Here is a 26,206-nt window from a genome sequence, read left to right on the forward strand (position 1 = left end):
GCGATGAGAGGCGATGCAGTGCGACTATGTTATTGTATGTATTATAAATAGTAAACAAGTTTTGTGATTGTGCATGTTTGACATCGTGTGTAACAGTAGTTATTTGTTGTTCAAAGAAACGTAGGAAGGAAAGTTTGTGTGGAACTACAGGAAAAGGTTTTGCTTCATATATAGGTGATATTTTTTCAGCGATTCAGTAACATATATATGGTAAGTTATTTTATGACTTTGTTTTTTGTTGTTGTTTCTTTGTTTCCAGTGATTTTTTTTACTTGTCCATTCGTATTTTGTCTCTTTACAGAATTATACAAATTTTTGTTCGTTTTTTGTATGAATGTGTAATATAGGCTTAGAATTTGACACGCCGATCTGTGTAGCAGAGTGGTTAGCCTAACTGGCTTCGAAAGCTTGGATCGTAGGTTAATAATTATCATAATAATAATAATAATAATGGTTTATTCCCATAATACCAAGTACATAGGCATGCAAAACGTCAGTAGTTATACATATACATAAAATAGTTGAGAATTAGGGTACTCATAAAATATAACATTCAATCACACTTGATACACCAGAGAAAATATGAATACACACACACACTGTGATATTCGAATAATTTGTAATTTAGTATCTATACCCCTCAAAAATTATGGTTTCCTTCTTTTAAAAAAGTAATATATTGATGTTTCGTGGAAACCACAATAGCCCCAGATATTCAATCCAAAAGTATGATCAGCTTAGAAGTGAAAAACTTGTATCCCTCTCATTTTTTGGGGGGGGGGAGGGGATGCCCTTCTATACATGAAGCAAAGCAGCATGTGAAAATGCTGCCACCAGTAAAATTTAACTGAAACATAAATGGTCTGACCAAATGAAAAATATAAAATTGCTAACAGCATTCTCACCTAACCTAACCTAGCAGTAAAACATAGTAAAAAAATATATAGGTGCTCTATTGAAAACACACGTTTTCCAGCTCGTGGTTACAGGTGTGTAATATGTAAAATTGCTGAAAAATCCGATACGTTGGTCAACACATTTAATTCATGTACTAGCTATTATGAGAACAGGAGAAACCTTGCAATACAGGAATTGTCTTGAGGTTTCACTTTTTGCAAACCAACGTTATGCATATAACAGAAACGAGGGATGTAGAACACCAAGCATGGCCCACCTAACCTACTTGTGAAAGCTTTATTGTGACAGGAATAAATTATTATTCAAAAAATAATAATAAATGTTAGTTGGTTGGTTAGACAGGTCAGATTTGGTGCTCTTAACATTTTGGTGTCATGTTAGGCATCAAAGAGGCTTGCAGAAAATGGTATGGGAGAAGTGGTAACTACGATAACTTTCATTCATTGACATAAAACAAGGTCAAAGTTCCTTTTGTTTTATTGCGATTTCATCATGCTACAAATGCAATTTTTACATGGTTTGATTTCGATGTACGTCTGTTAGCACATGCTGCGGAGTTTTAGCGATTACTTAAGGTTTTCTTCAATATATTCTTTCCTTAGTTAGGTTAGGCAGGTTAGGTTTGGTTCCCTTCGCATTAACATAAAGTCCCTAAATGCATTCTACAAAGGTTCCGATTTACTTCACATTCATTCCCACTCTTCTACGATATTTACTGTCGCTTGTCGACGGAGAATATCTTGTCCATGGAGAATATCTTGTCCATGAGAAGTGCGTAAGATAATTTTCAAGTTGCTTTTTCAACATAAATAACTTTTTTCAAGTCCAAACAGTGCTCATTACTTTAAGGAAGGTTCAAATTTCATGTGACAATGATTTTAAAAATTCTACGATAATTAGTCTTTGTGCTAGGAGAAATCATAAAACAATCTGAACCGTTACCGAAATAAAGATGCACAATTTAAACAGATAGGCCTACTCTCAGATTTGTGGATGAAATTACATTGTAATAAACGAGCAAGTAAAACTAGGGCCAAGTAACAATTTTTCCTTTGTCATATTTGTACTCAACATCCTCGAATTAATAAAACCTAATTACTTTGGTTTTGAAAACTTTTTTGCTGTAGACCATTGTTTTCTTGTGGGATATGATGGGGTCACCAGTACTGTGAATTAGGAGTGAATGTGCCATTTTGTTTGTTCCATAATAAATATTATCTTTCTCTCTGTTTTGGTTATTTTGCATTGCTTTTCTACCTTGTTGGTTAATTGCACCCATATGGTTTAATGATGAACTGATGAAGTAGACGATGGAAAAAAGGTAACAGTTCCGTATATTGGAGACACATTTCTTCATTTTTACAGAAGAAACTACTTACGGAAATGAGTTTCTCTAAGGTTTCCAACGTTCGCGCAAGTATTTTCTTTCATCGTGGAATCTACTTGACCGGGAAATCATGTATTTTTCAAGAGAAATATCTCACCGACGCAAAAGTGCCATTGCTTTCGCTACGTGAACTGGATGCTGCATACGTTTGATGACGTAACCCCCTGTCATTGTTTCCAACCCTCTCCTTTTTAAACTCTCCTTGCCTAACCAAACCTAACCTAACCTTATCGGAAATGGTTCGTGGGGCTATCCGTCAGCTACCCATACATAATGTACAATTTGCACACGTGACGAATACGATAGTAGGTATTTTTCAGTGAAGAAGGTTAGAAACACTGCATACCCACAACGGTAGTCAAGTTGTGCCCGCCATATTCTGTGTTACGGAAGCGAAGAAAAGAATAAAAAAAAAATTACTCTATATGTGAAAAATTGTGTTTGTTTTCATGTAAAAAGCATAATTGCGTCTTGAACTATGTTCCACAATACACAACTGGTAAGTACGAACCATGCGAAACACAAAATATCCGATTTTAATGTGTGTCCGATATACCGGACTGTTACCGGAAAAAATACAAAGACAGATCCATGCGTTGATCAGAGTTTAAACCTGGAAATTCTGGCTTTGTAGCGTGTTATGTTGACCACTCCACCTGGAAACTGGCAATAGGCAAGTCATAATTCACACGGATTATGAAGATTAACCTTCGGTTAGGGGCAACTAATCTAATAGGCACAGCTCTCACAATTTATCTCCCCCTTTCTTTCCTAGATGGCATCACTCTTTGTACTATTGAGTAGCTGTCTCTTATCTGATGATGTTTTAATACGTATCAGTCAGTTTGATTCAAATCTTCTTGAATTAATGTAGTGACATCACAAAAGTGATCTGTCAGGCACATTGCACCTGATTTTGCAACTTTATGTAATGTAATTATTTTCAAAATCTATTCAGTAAATTAAATTATATTATTCATTTAGTGTGTAAATAATGTTAGAATACAACAATATTCATAATAACACATGTGTTTTCCTAATCTGACTACTGTTTTATTTGTATAATTTGCAGTTTATCCTAGGAAAAGTAATAAGCCAATTGATTTGGATAAAAGATTAGCTGAACCCTTATTTGGTATTGGTCATAATATAACTGCACAACAATTGGTTTAGTAACCTCGATCTTGTCGAGGAACTAAATTTAAAAAAAAATTGTTCCATGTCGGTAATTTGAAAAATGAAATAAAAGACAGTTGCCTCCACAATTTGTTGCTACGAAAGGAAGAAAACTAATAGCTACTAAATTTTAATTTTTAAAAAAAAACTAAAAATGTTGTACTTTGGTGAAAGGTTGATTTGAAAAATAAAATAAAAATGGTTTTATGGTTATGGTTACAAACATTTTTAATTTTAACCAAAAGTCTTGAAAGAGAGATTGTCATGTTGTTTTGTTAATAAATACAAGTAAAATGGTACATGTAAATATATTCTAGAATTCACTATAAATTAGTCTTTCATGTATTAGAAGAGCACTGAAAGGAGAGTAAAACTGCTCAGTCTCTTTTAGTTTAGGAATACTGGAATGAGATACACAAACACAGTTTTCCTCTGCAAGATGTGTTGGAAGTATTGCAGTGGGAAGTAATTATAATATTGATACTCGCATAGTTTTACTCAATTGTAATCTCTGCATGCTTTATAAAACTCTTGACACAATTCCTTAAAAAAATATGCCATTGCCTGTCTCAGACTATTTTATATTTACATGACTAGATTGCCACTTTCGGAAACTGAGTTCACTTTTGAGAAGCAGTATGTACAAGGTATGTTCAGAAGGAAACATACCTTTTCCAAAATTACTTTATTTACCTATTACATAGTACAGGGTGCGGCAACGTAACTTCCTTTTTTGAAATGCGCGCCATGCAGCTTGTAGAGGTCGTAGCGAGGCGGGAGTGGTCTCTTTCGACAGGCTCGAGTCTAAAGTTTCGTTTGCGTCCTGGTCAGTCGCCATCATGCGTTGGAACAGTGAGGAGCGTGCGTTTGCCGTCGAGGCCTACTTTACGAACGGATATGCTGTTATCGCAACTCAGCGCGCCTTCCCCGATTTGGCCCCTTGCGATTTTTTTGTGGAGTTTTTTGAAATCCCGCGTTTATGTTAACCGTCCAAGGACCCTCCAAGACCTGAAGGACAACATCCGTCAAGAAATTGCCAACATTCCCGCTGATATGCTGGTTTAGGTCATGAAGAATGCCAGAAATCAGCTTCTTCAGTGTATGGACAATGGGGGGCGTCACCTCCCTGATATGATTTTCAAAACTGTGTGAAACATAACTTTAGATATGTACCTACAGTGTAAAAAAAAACATTAAACAATTCTAATTCATCACATGGGTTTTATTGCGTTCTGAAATAAGGAAGTTATGTTGCCACACCCTGTATAATCAGATGTATTCAGTGGTGTGCTCAGGATTTTCGAAAGGAGGAGGTTATGCATACTTTTTTAGTAGTCAGCCCTCTTTTTGCCATTTTTTCCTGCCTTTGAAGTTCATCTTTTTAGGAATACTGGGCCAAATACTTCTTCTTGGGGGAAGCGTAACAACGTTTCTCCTGAGATTTCGACCTGTGTATGGAACCCGTGGCGACCCACCATCATTAGAAAATTGGGAAGCTACGAATGAGTAGCGTAACCTGGTCATGAAAACCTACAACAATGGGGATTCATCTTGCTGACCACATCTCACCCTGTAACTGGTTGGATGATATATCTCAGCAGGTGGGAGCGAGACCCTCATGGGCTGTTGCACCACAATTTATTATTGTTAATGCCTACACACACCCTTGCACATACTCAACATAGGCATTGCATCTTCAAATGCAAAAAGTCCAGTCAAGTTATCTTTAAGAATTTCCTGGTTATTAATGCTCAAAAAGTGTAAACGCTACCCTGTATTGTCCGTATTGATATAGTATATGTCAATTGGTGTAATTTCTAATATTATTGCTTCTCCTAGACTTGCATTTTACATATTTATGTTATCCTTACAGCAAGCTCTGCCATATGATTCCATTGAAGAGCATGCAGAGAAAGAAAGAAATCCTTCGAAAGAATCCAAGGAGGGATAACTTAAAAGGTAAGACTTATATACCTCTTTTTGTAGCCAATAATTTATACATTCATGTGGGTTGTAAATTTAAAAGTGGCAACACTGTCAGGAGGAGGTGATAACACCATGCATCTGCTATCAGGCATTTAGCATTGTCAGTTGGGTCCCATGTCGATGTGTGGAGTACGAAAAGTTGTCGGTGAAGTGAGTGCTGTTGTGTATATACGAGGTTGAAATAAAAAGCAATTTTGGATCAAAATCGAGCTGGCCCTTGGAAAAAAATTCACGAGAATGTCATCAATACTTACATGTGGTGAGGCCTGTGACAACAATGCCTAGCCATATCTGATAGTTGCACAATGGGCAAGAGCATTTCTTGAGAGGTTGGGATGTGTCAGTGAGAACATGAGGAAAATTGCATCATGCTTGATTCATATTGTCGCCATTGTGCAACTGTGAGATACAGATAGATATTGTTGCTACATTGTTGAACATTCAGAGTTGCTCTCTCTTGGTCTTTGGGTATTCTCACTATTATGTGTATGAAATCATCTGTGAACTTTTAGAGAATATTTTGTACACAAATCAACAGGCTTAGAAAATTCTGGGAACTAAGACCCCAAACCAATTTTTATATCAAGACCAAGAATTTGCATTCCCTCACCGTAGATTTCCTAAACTTTCAGTTAGGTTGAGATAAAGTTCAATCCATGCTTTTGTCTCTGTTGGTTGAGGTGTGTAGATACAAAGAAAGGAAATAGTAGTTTTGGCTATTGTGCCTTTTACTTTTTGTTACCTGTCGAATCCTCAACAACACATGTCACTGGAGAACAAATCAATCAATTGCAGTGATTCACCCTCCAGCAACATGGGATGCTGCATAAACCTGCATTTGATTGGTGGCACGCAACATGCTTTTAATTCTGTTGTCAAAGCTCCTTAAAATCAGATCGACTTTCGTGAAGAGTCGGAACATTTTTTGATGGCCACCACTTCCATCACTCAACGACAGTGCTTTTTGTCAACCATTATTTCTCAAAGGTTTGTTGCACCTAACTATTACATTCCTAAATCTGCAAGTTTATTGCCACAGCAACATACGAGGGTTGGCAACTATTTTTTTTCCCCCAAGATTGCGGGACCAGCATGAAGGCATTTCTCTCCTGAAGAACAGCTATTTTGATATACATGAACGCTGTTCATGCATTGGAATAGCATATGAATTACCACTGCCCTCTGTACGATAACTGTTCATCACATCTAGTGACATGTCCACATACTACAGGTGTCATGTTCTCTGGGACACAAGATCATATTGTGGTACCACTGTTTAACTTTGAGAGGAGAATGTGTAATTGCCATGACTTATGCCCCAGCTCTCGTATATTTTCCACTTGTCGCCGGCCTCCGTGGTGGAGTGGTTAGCACATCGTGCTACCATGCCAGGGGTCCCAGGTTCGAATTCTGGCCTGGGCATGGATGTTTGTGAATTCATCATATCGTCGCTGTCGCCTTGTAGTCAAGGGGTCCCGGGTTCGATTCTTGGTGGAAGCACATAGTGGTTCAAATCCCTATCCTAGGCAAGGTCATTTTACTCGACTGCGCTACCAATATCCTTCAGGTCTATCTTAATATTGTCTTGAGATTGTGTTTTTCCCCATGAATGGCTGTTGCTTCTTTGATGGTGTGGTCCCAGTAGTTTGATGATTCGGTGATAATTTCTGTGTTGTTCTGTTCTATGGCCCTTGTTGATGGAATGTTCTGCTAGTCCTGACTTCTCCGGATGGAAGTTCTTGATGTAACTCTGATGTTCTCTGCATTGCTGTTGAATTGTTCTGCCCATTTGACCAATGTATGCTTTACCACATTTGCAAGTAATTCGGCAAACTCTGGTTGTTTTAAGGCCTAAATTGTCCTTGGGATTGCAAAGTTGCCTCCTGATCATCATGTGAATGTTTTGTTATGTTGTGTTTAACAAGAATACAGCTGATAATTCCGGATAAGTTTATGGTGTATGGTAGGATGGCTATCTCCTGGTCTTCTGCTTTGTCTGGGTTCCACGATGTGTCCGGATTCCCCAATGTATTTCTATTACTATTTGTGTACATAATATACATGGTGATTCAAAAGTCCCTTACCGCCCCCTATAAAATGTAAATGAGTAAGGCTGGGTACAAATTGTCATGATAGAAACATGTTAGGCATAGGGGGAATCATATTGGTGTGTCCCAAGCAGACATCTGCCATTTTGAATTAAACATGACATTTTTAAATGGGAAGGGAGTGATGTGATAGGCTATATCAAATCAGGCTAGAATTTCTAAAGAATGCAATGGTGAAGGTTTTTTCAAACTATTTTTAATCAGGAAAATGTTATGACTTCATGATTGTAACCCTCACTTCCATATAGTACACCCTGGACTGCATTTTGCGGTCTAACAAGGCTCTGGCGTCTGGCCCTATGGCCAGTATAATTCTGTGTGTTGTCCTGTTTTTTGTCATTATGTGTGCTGAGTGCCCCTTTGCAGTCTCAGCTTTTAACCGGACAGAATGTTTTAATATTTTAGTTATTGTAAGGGGCTGGACCCCGTATAACATGATGGGTGTAAAATACCCTAAGTGCTGATGAATCCAAAATTTTAAATTCAAATTCATGATTGTAACAAATGTCTCATTTTCCTTGTGTGAGAAAACAGTGCCAGAATGCTCCTAACCCGTGAGGAATGCATCGAGATCGTACTGCTGTCTGGGGAGAGAAGTTCTTCTACCATTGCAAATGATTCTAATCAACAAGACCTCCAACGAAATCCAGTATTGCATGTGACAGTTGAACAATCACTCCAAAAGTTCTGTGAGATAGAATCAGTCAATGACAGGCGATGACCAGGACGTGCCAGAACTTCCACTGATGCATTAGGATCATTCTGGCGCTGTTTTCTCACAGCTGGAAAATTAGACATTTGTTACAATCATGCAGTCATAATTTTTTCCTGATTTCCTTGTTTCCCATTTAAAAAATTTGAGTTGAATTCAATATGGTGGACATCCGCTTGGATGTCTTCTGTTCCTTTGTTGTTACATCTCTTTTAGGTCTAAATAAGTTGAAGAATTCTAAATTAATGTCCCTCTTTTAGTGTAAGTCTGATGTACCATTGAATTTTATGTAAAAAAGGCATTATTCTCATCAATGTTTCATATGAATTTTTTATTGATTTCTAGGGGAGAGCAGTGCCGTACGAAAGGATCCGAAAAGGCCTGCAGATACCGCAAATAGAACACCAAGGAGATTAAGTACAAATGCTGCTTCACGGTCAACTAAAGTAGAAATAACTCCTGAAAGGAGCAAGAAAGATGTAACAGTAGATGTGGGGAAGTACAGTCCCCTTTTTTCTTGTACCCAGGAGAAAGAAGAGGTTACGTGGGACTGGGGAAATAAAGGAAAAAAATATTATGAAGCTAAAGCAAAGGTTAGGGCAGGTGAGTGAGACGTTACTATGCTTGAAAATCTGATTTTTTTTAATGGGTGTGGCAATATATAGCATGTAACTGGAGTGCTTTGAGATTATGTAATCTGTTTCACTTGCATTGTTTCGATGAAAGGAAAAAAAGGATATTTCAAGTTTTCATACATATTTTCCCCCCCATAATGAGTGATGACTACTATTGGATTAAAACAGAATTTCAAAGATAACGATCGTTTGCAAAACTTTAAAAAAAAGGGCCTTTTTTTTTATAGATAGAAGGCTACTTGAAAAAAAAATGGTTAGCATAGATTAACACAGAATTGAATAAGCTGAATTTTGATGTAACTCGTTTTAATGTTGGTCTACTGGTTAATTTTTAATTGGAGTCCAAACTCAGGTATCTATAATTTTTAATCCGATAGTAGTTTCAATTTCCTCTGTGAGAAGAAACATTCCAGTATGACTTATTGTTGTATACTACCAAAAAAATGTACTGAGTATTCCATTGCAATTATACTGCATCAGCCTACCGAGTTTTGCTTTAAAATATTTGAAGTTGCATAACAGAAAAATCAAAGTATTAAAATAGCTGGCATGTAATTTCAAAGTTATTTTGCCTCACTAAGTTGTAACTAGATTAAATAAAATTTGTTTGTCTGATTTTTTTTAAATGTACTTTTATGCACAGAAAGGCCAATTAGAACTGGATCTACACAGTGTACCATTTGATGTGGTATCCGAATCACTATGTGCCTCCACTGGGTACTGAACCTTACATTCCTTGAATTCAGGGCAATGACGTAACCACTGTGCCATCGGGTAGGCCCAGTTTAAATAAAATTATACATTTTGTATAATTTAATAAGACTCGGGGAAAAAATTGGTGATTAAACTAAACTGGAACTACTACTTTCCAAATCAAATACGAGTTCTTCCTCTAGTTCACTGTTGTTACAAGGATGCAAACACATTTAACATTTCAAGAGAACATATTCCCCATACCACCCCCCCCCCCCCCATGTCAGGCAAATTATCAAAGGCCCTCAAACCACTTAACAAACATAAGACTGGCACACAAACCTGTATCCCAAATCAGGAGAGCCCTACCCAACTTCAAGAGATACTACGTTCCCAAACTTGCCTTCCCTGGTATTGACAAGGCCACATGCCAATGCCAAGCTACATCAGCAGAACCATCTGCACTGTTCAAGATTGATAAACACGTAAAAGATGCCAAAAAAGAAACACCAGGTGTTTGTGTTTTTCATGTTTTATTCACTACCACGAGTACTACAAATAACAAATATTCTGGTATATGTATATCGCAATGCACACCGGAGCTGCTTTTGTATAAACGTCCGAGCAGCCACACTGTTCGCGCACTCTCGCCTGACTGGCGCAACGTTCTTACTGGCATGCGTATAAAGAAAACAAATGCATGTTGCTATGTGCGCAAAGCGTTGTGTTCTTGATGTGACATTTCAATGAAAATAACACATGATTATCATACACCAGGATTGGACCATTCACAACAACTCCACAGCACAAACCATCCCATCTCCACATCCATACTTCCCCGAACCCACTCTGTTATAGAAAACACCATCAAAGAAACCATGCCATCATCTAACAAAAACCAGCACTGAACCTAGACTATGGACAGGCACACCCAACTTGGCATCCTATTCTTAAAAAAATCCCAGACCACCAAAAGAAAAAAATGCAGTCCCCCTGCTCGACCTCCCTTCACCCACTCAAAGAACAGGAACTACACCACACGAAGCATCACAACATAGCCGATGGCCCAACCTCCCAACCACCACCTGGCAATGCCACCTGACAGTGCAGCAGACGACACGAGCCAAGAAACACACACCAACGCTGCCAGATGGGTTAACATGCAACTAATGCCACCCAGAAAAAGACAAAGAAGTGATGTGCTACCATCTCTGTTCCAGATGCCGCACTGAAATCAGTGAGCCTTCGAAATTAATCAGAAAAAAACTATCCTATTCTGTAATGCGGAAACAGAAAACGTATGCAGTAGGACACATTCCCTTCATCAGACATTTATTTGTAGTTTGATCAGTTTTACAATTATAGATTGGTCAAACTATAAATAAATGTGTGATGAAAGAAGCATGTGTTCTCCTGAAACATTACATCAAAAAATGTGTTTGAATGCTTGAATCAACCGTAAACTACAAGAAGAATTCTGTAATACAAGCAATATGTATATACAAGAAGGACACCTGTGGTATTGTCCAATACTGATACATTCATGTCAGCTCAGTCGTGTGTGTACTCAGTATAGAAAATTTAAGTACAAGGGTCATTCAAGGTTGATCAAGACTTTTATTTCTAGACAGGAAATATGCATACATAGAAGCACCAAACTATGTCAGTTTTTCAAAGTATTCCCCTTGAATATCCAGACACTGTTGCCATCGTTATGGATGTTCCTTGATGCCTTTGAAGTAGGTTGGTGTCGTAACCACTGCAGGACAGCGTTCTTGAGTTATTCATCTGTCTGGAAGTGCATCGTGCCCAAATGCTCTTTTAAGAGCCCTTTATAAGTGGAAATCACTGGGGCTAAATCTGGACTGTAAGGACTGTGTGGTAAAACCTCCCAGTGCAAGTTGGCCAGTGTTGTTTGAGTCAAATGGGCCGTGTGTGGCCTGGCATTGTCATAGAGAAGAATGACATGTTTCGACAACATTCCAGGTCTTTTCTTCCGAACGGCCCCATGTACAACACTGATATTGACTGTATGCGCTATGTCACGCACTGTTACTTGCCGGTCTACAAGGATAACTTGCTTTCCGCCATCTTTGTTTACACTACTGTGCATGTGCCAAATGTGTCGCAAAGGATCATGGTTACTCGCAAGGAATCATGGTCTGTCCTGCCGAAGTAATGCAGCACTACATTGATTCATTAATATTTTACACACGAAAGTCTTGGTCAACCTTGAACGACCCTTGTACTTGTAGTAGTGAATTCCAGAAAGAATCATGGACCAGTACTGTCATGGGTTTGATTGGTATTTGTGAAGCTTTAATATAAATAATGACTTGAGTGTGGTCTTTCATGGTTGTTTGAATGTTGAATAAACTCCAAATCTAGTTCTTTGCGTTTCAGGACTGCAGGAAACTGAAGTGGAAGAGTTGAACAACAGAAAGAGAGTTTTGCCCATAGTGAGAGCATTCCCATCTAAAAGGAAAATTATAAGCCAAAATAATTCAGATTTTTCTAGAATTAGCGAAGAACTACTGGCCCTCACAGAAAAGATTAAGGCATGCAAAGAAGGTAATGAGATTTTCTTTACAATAGGAAACAATAACTTCGAAATTAGGATCAGTTTTCTAATACGTAACTTGACTGCGTAACAAGAGAAATCCACAATTTTCTTGTTTTGTCCCAACCATACATTTGCATGTTAATAATGTTCTCTATATTTTGGTTGATATTGACTTGACTGATTATGGCACATTCCAAAGGCTAAGTTGATACCAATTCATACATTGATTTAGTTTATTTTAATTCCACATTTGGCTAATTGGGAAGATGAGATGAATGATGGAACAGTCACAAACATATATGGACGATACAACACAAACCCCATGGAGGATTATACTGGGCATGAGTCCAAATGCCAGAGCCTCGTTAGTCTGCAAAATGCAGTCCAGGGTGTACTATGTGGAAGTGAGGTTGCCCCGTACACCCCACCTATGCATATGCTCTTATCTAACAGACTCTGTTAGACAACTGTTCTCTGGAAAAGTATTGGCTGGTATCGATGAACAAATTCCAACCAACACTGATACCACATATCAATATCAGCAGCCCTAATATTTACTGTTTAACTGATATGATATTTCTCAGAATGGCAAGTATGTTTTTTCTATTTATGGAAATTGCACAGTCCTCTATTATGTACAGGGTGTTTAATTGCTCTCAGCCCTTGATTTTCGCTTATAACAATGAAACTATTGGTCACAATGTAATGAAATTTGCTACAGACATGGTGACGAAATTGGAGATGGGTCTCTATAGTCCTGTCGTGAGCATCTGGGTGAATCTGCCATTAAATGCCAATCGTATGGATGTGTGCTTTCAGTCTGAGTTCTTGGCCATGCTGTTGTGAAGCACCTGATAGTGGTTTGTGATTGTTCGGGTTCTGTTGAAAGTTGGTGCTTACAATCAGTTGTTCGTGATTACTGTACAGTTATGAGTCGGTACTTATTGTTCATCGTTCGCATGTACTGGAAAACAGAGTCCTTAATGGCATGCCAGCAACAATTTATTGCACAGTTTGTGGTCCGCAAACTGCCTGCAAAGTATTTCAATCAATATTTGGTGAAGAAACTGGAAAGAAAGAGCGTGTGCAGTGGTGCATTGAGGCTAATGGCGACCACTGCCAACACTCACTGTGATGTCACCATCCTTCTCATACACCAAGGCAAGTTCGTAGCAAATTGCATTACATTATGACCAATAGTTTGATTTTTATAAGAGAAAATCAGGGACCGAGATCAAGTGAAACACACTGTATTACTCCTATGTTATATGCAGAATGGCCGTTATTAAGAAGAGAAGACAAAAGAGAAATGTATTCATTGTTATGCAATGTTTAAAATTCTTTACTCATCTATGAAACACCATACTGAAAGTCTAGAAATTAATGTGCATTTCCCCCAAAATACTGTCAATTAATGACTTGAATCATGATATAATTTGAAGCTGGAACTATGATTTTCTGCATAGTTCCATACAATACATGACTATGACTATGGTTTGAAATACAGAACAAGCTATCAGGTTTTTTTTTTGTTAGTTAATACATTTGAATAGTCTCATAATAGTTAACTTGCCATGTTTTTTTTTTGTTAGAGTGTGTCATTAATCATGTAATTAATTCTAGTCTGACACTTGTGCAAATTTTGTCTTGAGAACTTAAATTTATACTTGATTCTAGGTTATTAATAAGCAGGGAATGGATTTACATGTAGTAAAAATTTGCTAAATATGTAAATACATACTTACTTATTTTCACCAAAATACACGATCTACATATAATACATTCTCAGCATTGCAACTTCTAACGTGACTGTCTTGAAGTGAAACCAGAAGCAAATCCCATACGTGTGCCACAAAATCATTGCAAAAAATTGGGGGAGTGGGACATTATTGTTCGGATAACAAGAAATAATAACGCAATTGGAGGGTATAAGAAAGGTCATAAACTTTCGTTTGTTTGTCACTTCGGACTTTGTCAGTTATTTGCAAGAAATTCACTCAACTCTTTTAGTGTTACATATAGTTATTGTGCAAATATGGAGTATATGTTGAGAAATGTTCTGAAATATGGAAGCAATATGTAAAAATAACTAAAATATGAGCCAAAACCTAATATATGTACAAATATGGAAAATACAACCTTATATTTTCACGTCTATGTGCCATGATGCACAGAGATAATACAAAATATAACTAATTTCAGCCTCTATTAATCCATTCCCTGCTAATAAGTAGGGATGGGCCGATACAAGATTTTGGCCTGTGTTTAACTATAAGGAGGTAAATCAGGTAAATGCAAAAATTTACACTGTAATAATTATTTAGCTCCAGATTGTTTAACTTTGGTGTTACCTAGGGATGTGCCGAAGTCGATTACAGATGTATGAAAATCGGCCGAAATTGACACATCGGCATCGGTATCGGAATCGGCAAAAGTCCGATATTTAAACCGGTACAGATTATAATAGAGTTTTACCTTCTAATAACTTTTATATTCTAGTTTTGTAAGATTTATTGAAAATTTGGTTATGATTCGTCATTATTGTAGAGTTTTTGTAATAAAATTATTGCAAACTCATTCAGAGGATAAACCTAACTATAAATCGGAAATAAAACAGTACATTGCTAAACCAGGATCTGCTGTTGTATTGGATATTCAAACCTGAAGCAAGTCCTGAGAAAATACTTGGGCATACCTGCTGCATCAGTATTCAGTGATTGAGTGTTCAGTGTTGCTGAACAGATTTGAGATAAGAGAAGTAGGTTACTTCCTGAAGTGCTTCCAAATCTCGTGTTTCTGAAGTTGAATCTGGCAGAACAGGAATTCATTTTGCATTTCAAAGAACTGCCTGAGTACTAATGTTTAATCTCTTGAGAATCCATGTTCTTCTTAAAGGTTCACATAACATTTTGTAGGTGCAAATGTACATTCGCATCTCTTGAGAATATATATGCATGTACATATGATATGCAATAGAAATGTACATAGCAAATTTATTTTTGTCATGCTGAAAATAACATCCCATTTCTGTTTGATAATCTTATGTATCGGAATCGGTTAAATATCGGCATCGGTATCGGTTCCAAAAATTATCGGTGAGTACATCGGCATCGGTAAATTTTCAGCTTCGTCACATCCCTAGTGTTACCTGTATTAAAATCAGGACATAGCATAGAACAGCCACACACAATGAAAATAAAAGGCTTCAAACAGCTATCAGTGCAATGTTATCCTCTCATCACTAGGGTAAAAAAGAAATGAATGAGTCCCTGCCAGAACCTTCCCTGGTTTTACATTTTCGAGCATTATACATTCAATTTTCATGAGCCCAATATAACGAAATGATTTCAAATTTTTCTCGATTTTACGCTTTCACCTTGGTCCCCTGAAAAATGTAAAATCGAGGTTTCACTATATTAGTGAGGGTTTTTAAAATTATTATTTTACCTTTTCCCTTTGCCAATGAGAAAACATCAATGGTCTTTATGGCATTTTATTTTCATACTGTATAGTGTTTTGTGTCTTTTCACTTTTCTCACTATCGTGTCTCCATATTGCAGAGAAATCGTCATCTTCTGAAAATAGTTCTGCTGGAACCTGTGCGGCAAATGGAAATCTTCCTGAAAATTGTTCTTCCAGAACAGAGCAAAAGCATCCAAGTGAACACTGTAGTACTGCACAAGATCGTGCAGTAGTGAAATCAAGATCCAGTGTAAACCCTGTGTCACAAGATGACAGCTTACTCCCGAATGAATTGGCAGACAGCAAAAGGACATCAGTGAATAGTGATCAATATGGCTTCCACGATGCACAGCAAATGTTTGCTGATGACAACGAGGATGATTTGTTAAATTATCTGGATGAAGGTGACGATGAACTCAATGACTGTTTCTTGAAGTGCACTCAGGAAGTAGAAGAGAAACTGTTTGATCCTGTCTCCAACACTTTCAAGTCACCAAAATTACTGAAAAGCATTAATAGTGGTTTGTGTGGAAGTCCTGAATATAACAACAACAAATGTGCAGTAATTGCTAGTACACCAACGTCTGTCAGAAAGAAAAGGTCGTGTTTAGCATCACGATTGTTTTCATCTTCGAAGAAGAACGCTGAGATAAATTCCTCGGAAGTTATCGTCGGAGGAAGTTCTACAGATTCAAAACAAGAAACCTCTAAATCAATGTTCAATGTGGAAAGAATTAAGAAAGAGCATGGCTCTCCAACAATGTTTGGGGTAGGTGTGGAAAGTATTAAGAAAGAGAGTGACTCTCCAATGATGTTTGTGGTTGGTGTGGAAGAAATAAAGAAAGAAGATGACTCTCCAACAATATTCGGGGTAGGTTTGGAGAAAATTAAGAAAGAGTGTCATAATAAGTTAGCCGTGCCGTGTAGAAGCAGCGTAACAGAAGTGGATAAGGTCAAGAGAGAGACAAATTCTGCAAATGACACTAGAAAGTTAGCAGCTAATGTGAAACGATCTAGTGTTTCTTCAAAGGCAGAACCAGTTCCAGACACGAGTTCCGTCTCAGACAGACAGCCAACCGGGAAATTTGGAGCATTTACGGCAAAGAAATCTGTGGTAGTGAACAGCGAAAAGACGCTGAGTATGTGTGCAAATCTCAACAGGTCTGCGGCGAAAAGTTCTGCATCCAAGAATGCGAAGTCCCCAAGAATGAACACATCTATTAAGGGTCTTCTCGGTGATGATTCCTTCGATGCCGTTCTCCAGACGTTTGCTGAAGAGGATGAAGAACTTCTCAGCCAAGCTGGTGTTGAAACAAGCTTGAAGGAAAGTAAGAACACCACCCTTTGGAGGAAACATCACTCATCAGATGCACTCCTTTCACCAAGAAGTTCAAGTGAGTAGAGCTTTTAGTAGCAATACTGCAGTTTTGTTTTAATATACCCCAGTTCATATGAAGTGATCCAGTTTGAATTAAATCATTTAGTTATTGTTAAGTTTTATTTATTATTATTATTACATGATTTGAAATATGGGTATGTGGTTTAGACGTAATTGCCAATTCTCCATCGTGAAATATATTGTATAAATTTGAAATACATATGGTTTATTTTAGTAAGAAGTGCTAGGCCCAAGTTCTAATTGTTTAATTCTTAACTAATCATAGTGCATATGCATTTTAACATGGCTTGATGATTTCTATGTATGACTGTTAACACTTATTTCATTTGTTTAGTGATTACTTTCTGTGATTATTTCCCTTCCATGAACTCCTTTATGCATATTTGTTTGCAAGCAGCCATTTGTTGACCATTGTTTTGGATATGGACTGCTGCTGCCATGTACTTAATATGCAATGGTGTTATCTGCCTTCGACATGCTTTCGTTGTTAGATTAAGCAAGTCAGGTTTAGGATTCTTAATGTTAAATTAACATCCATAAATACTTTTGTTATTAGGTTAGGCGGGTCAGGTTTATGGCTCTAAGCATTAAAATAATGTTCCTAGATGTTTCAACAACTGGTCACGTGGTATGTAATCAAACACAACACCCCTTTAAGCCTCGCATGAAAATGCAGCAATAGTCTGCGTCCAAGATGACAGTGAATGACTCATGGCTGTTTGTTGGGAAGCATGATATTTTTTTTGCGTCATATTTGCTCTGCTAAATAATACTTTGCAAACCTCTAAAGTGCACTGATTACTTTCTTAAGGGTTTCAATTTACTTTCACAATAATTTCCAGTATTCCACAAAACTTCCAATTGCTCCTATAAACCTTGTAAAAATCATTAAACGTTCAAGACTGTTACTAAGTGGTATATTGTTGCATATGATGAAATGAAATGTTAACCTGCATCTTTGCACTAGCCTATTTCAGAATATATTATTTCAGTTATGTTTCCCCACATTTTGTCTCTAATTCTATGGAGAGCCCAAAAGGAAAACAACCTTGGGCCAAAAGCCTTGACGGAACTTTCCCTTCATCGGTTCAACAAGGGTCGTGAGGAAGCATGCTCCACTCCTCTCCCCTCCACACAGGAGTCGTAGATCTGCGCAAGCTCTTTTGCCTGTAGTTCCACGATACTCAAAGTCAAGTCTCACTACTGTAAATTATGACCTCTTTTGTAGGCGTACACCAGATATATAGCAGTTTAACCTTATTTATTTGGAGCCCAATGTGAGAAAACAGCCAAATATAAGAAGTCCAAATATTGACAGGTTTATAAAAAAGTTGAGAGAGAGTATTTCTAAGATTTCCAGTGTAATAATTTCAACATTTATAACTTTTCTGAGCCAGTTATGGTTTAATGTAATCTTAAATTGAGACCAACTAACATATATTCATTCTGCCAGTATTTTTATTGACTGTATTTAATTTTTATTACTTTTTTTTCTAAGGAATAACAAGTGTAGCAACAGGTGCAGCATTTTCGAAAAATCAAAATGCTTTGAAGACCGTGGGTAAAGATGCTTTGAGGAAAGCTAACAGCAACTGTACCAAGGAGACAGTTTTGGGTGGATCTCAAGATCATCTTGTTGGCAAGGCATCTGCACCACCTGCTGAAGTTCCAGGTAGAACACTTTAGTCAGTTTGTCGCATGTTGAATTGATTGATTGATTGATGGAATTAGTTTATTTTATGTTGCTTTTGTGCCACTTTTGGCTACAATTGCAACAAAGTTTGTCACACCAGTTTGTTGCATATATCTAAAGTAGAGATGGACCGACATGAAATTTTGGCCAATACAGTGGTCAGTGGAACCCTGTTTTTGCGTTCCCATATTTTACATTTTCCTGCATTATACGTACATTCAATCTTGATGTTCCCAACATAGCAAAATGTTATAAAATTTTCCTCAATTTTACATATTCCCGCATTTTAAGTTATTTCAGCTTGGTCCCCTGAGAAACGTAATATCGAGGTTCCACTGTACCAATAAAATATCAATATATATTTACTGATACCAATAACCGATATTCTACCGATCCGTATAAAATTCCAAATGGTCCTTGAAGAACCTGAATGATTCATTGGCCTCCTTAATAAATGTGTGTTTCGAGGTGATTGTAGAGCAAAAAAAGTTGCAGTCTCGGACTTTGACTTTTTTTAGAAAGTAGGGCATGGACATTTCGCATAAAAAATATAACAAAATGGCAGAATTTTGCACTAAATTATAAGATATTTATAGATATATATCGGATTGGTAAAATAATCGGTAATTTTACCAATAAACCGATACACTGATATGCCTATATCAGCTGATACCAATAGAGTACCGATTAATCTGCCCCGTTCCTAATCTAAAGTGTTCCAGCAGTACCTAATTGGAACAAAATCACTAATTGTATGAAGGAATGGCTTAAGACCTGGATATAACTTCTTAAATTGCAAATTATATGCGCTTCATTTAGAGATGCAATTTGGTATCAGATAACGTAGACATATTGATTTTTGTATAGATTTGTCAATAAAATTGCTGGAAGTTTTACAAGTTCGGTTTTTCTATCTACATCCACAATCTTGGCAATTTGTAGAGGTAATGTGATCAGTATCATGCTCTGGTCACTTTTATTGTTTGTTTATTTTTATTTCAAATCCAGTTTATGCACAGACAGGTTAGCAATGAAGCAACAAGTTTCCTTGCGTATGGTGGCAGAGGCCATCAAAAATTAATAGACCATTGAATGTAAGTCTCGCAGATAAAGTTAGTAATTTGCTTTCTTGTATTTATTGTATTACTGCATCTTTTATTCCACAAACAAGAATACATTAGTACAGTAAACATGTAATATTAAATTTAATAAAGAATTGGCTTCAAGACTTTTGTATACTCTCAGTATTATAACATTGTCACTAATCTTACAACCCTCTGTGCAAGGAATGGCTGACTTAGCAGTATATGCATTATTTTTTGTAATAAAAATAAGAATAGGTTTTGAGTTTGATTCCTAAGAATCATTTCTGGAATCAGTTTGCAAGGATCTTTTTTTTTCCTCAGTATTATGTGAATTGTTATTACAGTTGTATTCATTTGAACTATTAACACTTTGTCGTACTTTTGCAGGTGAATCTGGCACGGAAAGTTTGAAATGCACACCAGAAGAGATTGAACAGAAGCGTTTGAAAGCCAAGAAGAAGCTCGAGGAAAAGAAGAAAGGTTCATTAAGCAATAAGTTCTTGGTGCAAAATAATGGTTCCCGTAGACTGTCTAGTAATTTCCAAAGCTCAAAGAATTTACGACTGAACAGTAGATAGGCCCAACAAAGCTGAATAAAAAGAGGAAATGAACTAAGTGTAGCTCTGTTGAATCGTGATATTGCAGAGTATATTTTTTTGCCATGAATTTGCCTACTTGCGACCATCACATTCTACAGCCATAATGCCGCTGTCACTGGGAATGTGCTCACAATTAATATGGTGCTAATAAAGTCTGAACTTGCATAATTGTTTTCCGACCAGTGAATGTAGTGTGGAATTGGACTGGGTTTTGGGGGTAGTTTTCCATCGAATATATAGTTTTTTTTTTAAATCTTTTTCTTCTGCCTGTAGTTGTATTACAATTTCTTAAGTTTTTTTTTTACTATACACACCTACTACACACAGACAAATATGTAGCTACATATAGAATCCTTATTTTTCTATTCATTTGTACCCAGTTTTCTGCAGGATGTGCCATAGAGTGAAAGAAATTACAATAATGCTTGCATGTAATTTCGATTCCCCTTCCCTGCTCGGTATTCTGTGTCCAAACATTAAGACAAAACCTTACAGTGTTGTTAAAAGTGGATCTAAATTTATTTCCAGTCACTCAAAATTATCTGTAATGCACTTTTCCAAATGGAAGTTGTTTTGATACTAACTTTTTTGCAGACCAGACTAACTTGTTGTAGCCTTTACACTGCAACATGACTTTCTGACTAGAATCACAATTTTACATCATTGTAGATAATTTTTCGCTCACGGGTGATAAAGATTGGAATTCACTTTTCATAGACATCAACGTAAGATATTAACTTTAAGGCTCGGCTGGACCTTGGACCGATGCCAGAGCAGCTGTTTTTCAATTTTCCTCTCTTGAAAAACTGTTATGATATTCTAAATTCTGAGAAATTACATCTGCTTAGAATTGCTTCTAAAGCATTCACGAGAATCCTCGCGTTGCTTCCTTTTGCTGTTGTATTATCAACAATTGTATAGACTTACATAGTTACGAAACTATTGAGGCTAGACAACAGTGGAAGCAAACTAAGCAGTTGTAATTTTTGAGAATTTGGAATATCATAACGGTTTTTGAGAGGAGATGAAAATTCAAAAACAGTTGCTGTAGGGTCGGTCAATGGTCCAGTCGAGCCTAAGGGCAAAAACACAGTGGGGCACAAGGACCCTTGCTAATCAAACGGAGCCCGGTCAAGCCATAAAAATGTCAGGATATAATGAATGAACCAGATGTCGGACAGGCACCTCGAACAAGCCTCTCCCACTCAAACTGTTCCCCATTCTTTCCGTTGATCACGAAAAGAGGAGGGTGTCTTCCACGAAGGGGAGAAGTGACCTTGAGTGGACCAATCACAGGACCTTCCACTTGAAACAAGAGACCCAAGATCAAACGCTTGGGAACCTCTCGCGATGAGCGGGGTCCACTATGTTTTTCCCCATTTAACTCCATGGTTTTGAATTACCAGAAACTTGTCCCTGCGAGTTTCTGGCGACGTGCGATGAAGGATGTGCTTCACTGTGTTTTTACCCTAAGGCTATTAGTGTTTTATAAACTTCACACTGAGCACATGCAATAAAAATATCACTATAATTTCAATATACATAACTTTATATTTGTACTTGACCATCACGTGTATTTTTTCAATGTAACATTAGTATTTCCAGGTGAACTCTTTTTACATCAAACTTGCTCTATTGTAAATACCAGTACTGTTTGTATGTAATTTTCAAACCTGTTTCTTTCTTTCCAGAGAAAACAATGCTATAAGTTTCTACTTCATTTTGCTTGCATGTAGTTTTAATTTTTAGTGTACAATGGTACCCAGTATTATATTCATTGCTTCAGTTACTTTCCCCATATGTGCATGTTGGAATAATTTCACATGGAAAATAATTGGAAAGATGACAGTGATAATACCTATGCTGTGTGCTGTGTAGAAGTGTTTTATAAAAAAGGATAAATGACCTTTGGTATTGGATAATATACTTCAGTCTGGTCAGGACTGACAATTTTGTAATGAGAAACTGAACATAAAACAAATATGACTATGCAAAATCGATCCAGAGGAGAGAAATTGTGATTAACTGTATCTGTGGTAACTTACTGGAAAGAAATGAAGAAGACAATTATAATTTGAAGGAGATTATTTATTTTGTAACATTTTTGTACATAACATTAGATTCCACCTTTGGGTGCCAAGTGCCTTACATGAGCACTGCATTTTCTGATTAGCCATTTACGGTTGTTAATGTATATAATTAGCAAAAAATGTCACGTTGAACCTTAATAGTGATGACATATTTGTTAATAAACTTGTTTCTGTGGTATATCCTGTGAATAAAGAAAGTTTTAAGGATGAAATGGAGAAAGTACTTTTTTAAAAGTTGGTCCGCTGTATAGAGTACTAATAAATTTTTCAAAAGGTAATATTCAAATTATAATTAAACTTCAAACAAAAGTAAACATTTATTTTATTTTTGTAGCTGAGTGGTTAGTACTCTTGCCTTCGGTATGAGCAGTACCATGTTCAATTCTCGTTAGCAACCCCAGGCATCCTGATTTTAATCGAAGAGCTACTTGAAAAGAAGTGCCGTGTTTCGGTCTAGATATCCAGATGATGGGACTTGATACACTGGTCATGTGTCACCAAGATACAAACTGCAGGGTAGACCTTAGCTTTGAAAGGATGGCATTTAGTTTTGTGTGAATGATAGGCTATTCTGTCAACCCTATTGACGTTACAAATTCTGCAACCACTGGTAAATCAAGTCTCTTGTTTTTCAATTGCAGAATTCTTTGTATTTGAGCTCTGTTCCACAGATTCACTCCCCCCCCCCTTCCCCCCAAAAGAGAAAGTATTGAGTGATCAGTATTTAGGTTACTTTTGCTGAAACTATCTGCATTTCATCGGGTTACCATCCGTTCATATCATTGTAATTTAATTTGATTTATTAAAGACACAACTTACTTTTCCTCAGTCCCTCGTGGTAAACTCTACCACCTCTCCTGTTGCAGTTAACCTAATGCTAAAAATTAGCAACATTAGCCCATTGAGCAGTACAGACATATACATTTTCTTCGCCTGATGACCTGGCCAGCTGTAGTATGGGCATACATGTACGTTTTGAACTTTGCACCAAAGCAGTATTGACGTAACATGATGTTGAGCTTGGACTTAACTTCTAAGTATTCTGACATCTGCCGGCCACACTTTGCAACTTCGTTCTGCATTTAATTTTGTTCTCAACAAGTGCTATTCCTTTTACCTAGACTTGTTCTGCCATCTGTTACACATGAATAATCAAAAACATAACAATTAGTACCATTTTTATTATATTTTTATTATTCATGATAATAATAATAGTTAATAGTTATAATAATAGCTATGAAAAATAAAATAAAATGCTTGTAATCCAATTTCGCATTTAATTTTATTGTGTAGTAAACATTATTGTTAAAAAAATTCATTAAATAATTCTACACCCTTAAAATTAATGAATCAAAAAGATATAACAGTACAATTTTAATTATATTTTTGTTAATCATAATATTAATCATTGATAGTTATAATAATCATTTCATTAATAATTATGAAAAATAAAATAAAATGCTTGTAATCCATTTTTTATGCAAAAACTCAATGCAGGAGTATCATTTGCAACTGAAAAATCATACTGCTCATTGGATTAAATAAATAAATACATATGAATGTGAAACCATACTCTCTATGAACTTTTTTATCTGTGGTTATCGGATTTCAAATCATCTTGCCAAATGTTATTTCTGATTAATTAATTCCATCACTTGGAGATAAATGATGTTTATAATTTGGCATGAACATGGTTGAAAATTTCCTTCATGGTACCAAATAAAAATTCTGCATACTCGTGGACACATTTTTATGATTATTCTGTACAGTGGCGGCGATTGGGTTCCAAAACCAGGGGGCAAAGTGCCAAAACTGGGCGGTTGGGGGCAAAGACAGTATATGTCCCTTTGTGGATAAGGTCTAGCATAGTGCAGGGGCAAAAGTAGTGAAAAGTTGCCCCCCCCCCCCCCCCCCCCCCTTTGCCGCCACTGATTCTGTATTGATTTTCAGTCATGAAATAATGTACTTTGTACTTTTGGAAACTTTGGATAAACAATCATACTCATACTTCTTATATTTCTAACCATTACTTGGTGCATAGGAAGAAAATCACTTTGTTTTTTCCATTGTGCATAAGAGATTATTTTTTTGTTTCATTACAAATGCAGATGGCACCACACTCATTGTCATAGTTTTCATGAATATATTTTTTTTAATATTAAACAATACTTTTGTGATGACTATTTTATTTCCATAATCATACTGTGTTCACCTTCATAATAAATATTTCACAAAAAATAAGAGAAATACTTGTCATTCAAGTTGAAAAATACAATCATGAATGCACACTGTGGTGGTACAAAGCATCATGGATAGAGACAATGACATATAGAAATGATACTGATGCGATGTTGGTCAAAATATATTGAGATGTGTATGTGTATATGCTTTAATATACAAAACTGAATTATAATGTTAATGTTTTTGTAAGCTGTACATTTGTATAAAAGTAAATATAATTTTTGATAAGACATTTTGTAGGTTTCTTAATTTTCCATTTTAAAAAAATTGTCACTCCAAATAAAAATTTGAATCATACTGTCTGGATCAGTGGCAGGGGTGAAAGAGGGGGTCATAACTTCCCCTACCCCTCTTGCTTTGACAAGATTCCTGGAAAAAGTACGTATGGTCTCATCTCGATGGATAAGTCCAGTTCTCATAATCTGTATTACAAGTTTGAGGTCAGGTCGTTTTCAGGGTATGATCTTTACATTCCGTTTTTCATTCGTCCTCGTTATTCCAATTAACATAAATAGGTAGAAAATCAAAATGGTCCTTCATAATCAATTACCCTAAACAGGTCGTACACTCACCTACAACTAAATTAATAAATGAAAACACAAAAGGGACAGTTAATAATCCAGAAGAATTGTTAACATTAGACAAATTAACAAACTTGGTTTCAAACTTAGAACAAATTACATACAGAAAAAGGATACTTACCACAACAAAGTGAAATGCAGTAGATGCAAACGATGCAATATTACCGACAACACGAATACTTAGAACAAGAACATAAGAACATGAAGCAAACATAAGAAACACCACCAATCAAGCACCAATCGTGGAACGAGAAACCTATTTCCAACGAGAATAAATAGAAGAAGATTGCAAGCTGTTTCATTAGCACGACAGAAAGACGAAAGGAGAAAATCCAAACTGAACAAACGACTAACGAAACACTAGTAACAGCAATAGATGAGATGTAGAAGATGACAAAAAGACAGAAAAAGGTCTCCCGATGATACATCCCGGAAGACATTCATATCCAGGGAACCAGGAAAGCTGCCGGTTCAAGGACAAAGAGACTTAAAAGACAAAAGGATAAACACAATTGCACTTTTTTTTCTTTTACATATGTTTGCTATGTGCTCATGTAATTGTTTGTGATGTACACATATAGTTCGAACTTGCAGTCCTTCAGACGGCGAGAGCAGCTCCTATTTGAAACTGCAATCCGGAGCCAGCAACCCTTAAGGCACCTGGAATGCTAATATGTTCTTTGGTTATTTTCTTCGCTTCATGTATGTAATTCTGTGTTGTATTCTTTATTATAATTTGAAATATGTATAATAATAAGGAAATAAAACAGAAAAGCAAGGGGTAACGAAAGAAAACAAAATGCAAACTGATGTCCTAGCATATGATTTTAAAAACTAGGGCAATAAGTGCATACCACTGAATGTATGCAGGTGACGGA

At 36.6% G+C, this 26,206-nt stretch overlaps 1 protein-coding gene across 2 annotated transcripts; it reads left to right on the forward strand.

Moving 5' to 3' along the window:
• Positions 1-48: 48 nt before the first annotated feature.
• Positions 49-23,672, forward strand: LOC146000307 (uncharacterized). 2 transcript variants are annotated; one of them, XM_083137812.1, is made up of 7 exons: positions 49-210; positions 5,355-5,440; positions 8,633-8,890; positions 12,004-12,186; positions 15,739-17,034; positions 18,538-18,711; positions 20,205-23,672. In XM_083137812.1, exons 2-7 carry the CDS (start codon positions 5,368-5,370, stop codon positions 20,393-20,395), a joined length of 2,175 nt encoding a protein of 724 aa, XP_082993938.1. In that variant the 5' UTR covers positions 49-210; positions 5,355-5,367; the 3' UTR covers positions 20,396-23,672. The 2 variants fall into 2 exon arrangements, with proteins under 2 accessions (XP_082993938.1, XP_082993939.1); XM_083137813.1 differs by having other exon boundaries at positions 12,019-12,186.
• Positions 23,673-26,206: the final 2,534 nt, after the last annotated feature.

This window comes from Lepisma saccharinum, chromosome 16, assembly GCF_977018435.1.
Source record: "Lepisma saccharinum chromosome 16, izLepSacc3.1, whole genome shotgun sequence".
NCBI classification, from domain to species: domain Eukaryota; kingdom Metazoa; phylum Arthropoda; class Insecta; order Zygentoma; family Lepismatidae; genus Lepisma; species Lepisma saccharinum.

What these genes read in the sequence shown, in the direction of transcription:
- LOC146000307 (XM_083137812.1), top strand. Translation starts at nt 5,368, where the DNA reads ATGATTCCATTGAAGAGCATGCAGAGAAAGAAAGAAATCCTTCGAAAG. An exon ending in TAAAGCAAAGGTTAGGGCAG is followed by an intron (nt 8,891 to 12,003) that starts GTGAGTGAGACG and finishes CTCCAAATCTAG; the next exon opens with TTCTTTGCGTTTCAGGACTG. An exon ending in ACCACCTGCTGAAGTTCCAG is followed by an intron (nt 18,712 to 20,204) that starts GTAGAACACTTT and finishes GTACTTTTGCAG; the next exon opens with GTGAATCTGGCACGGAAAGT.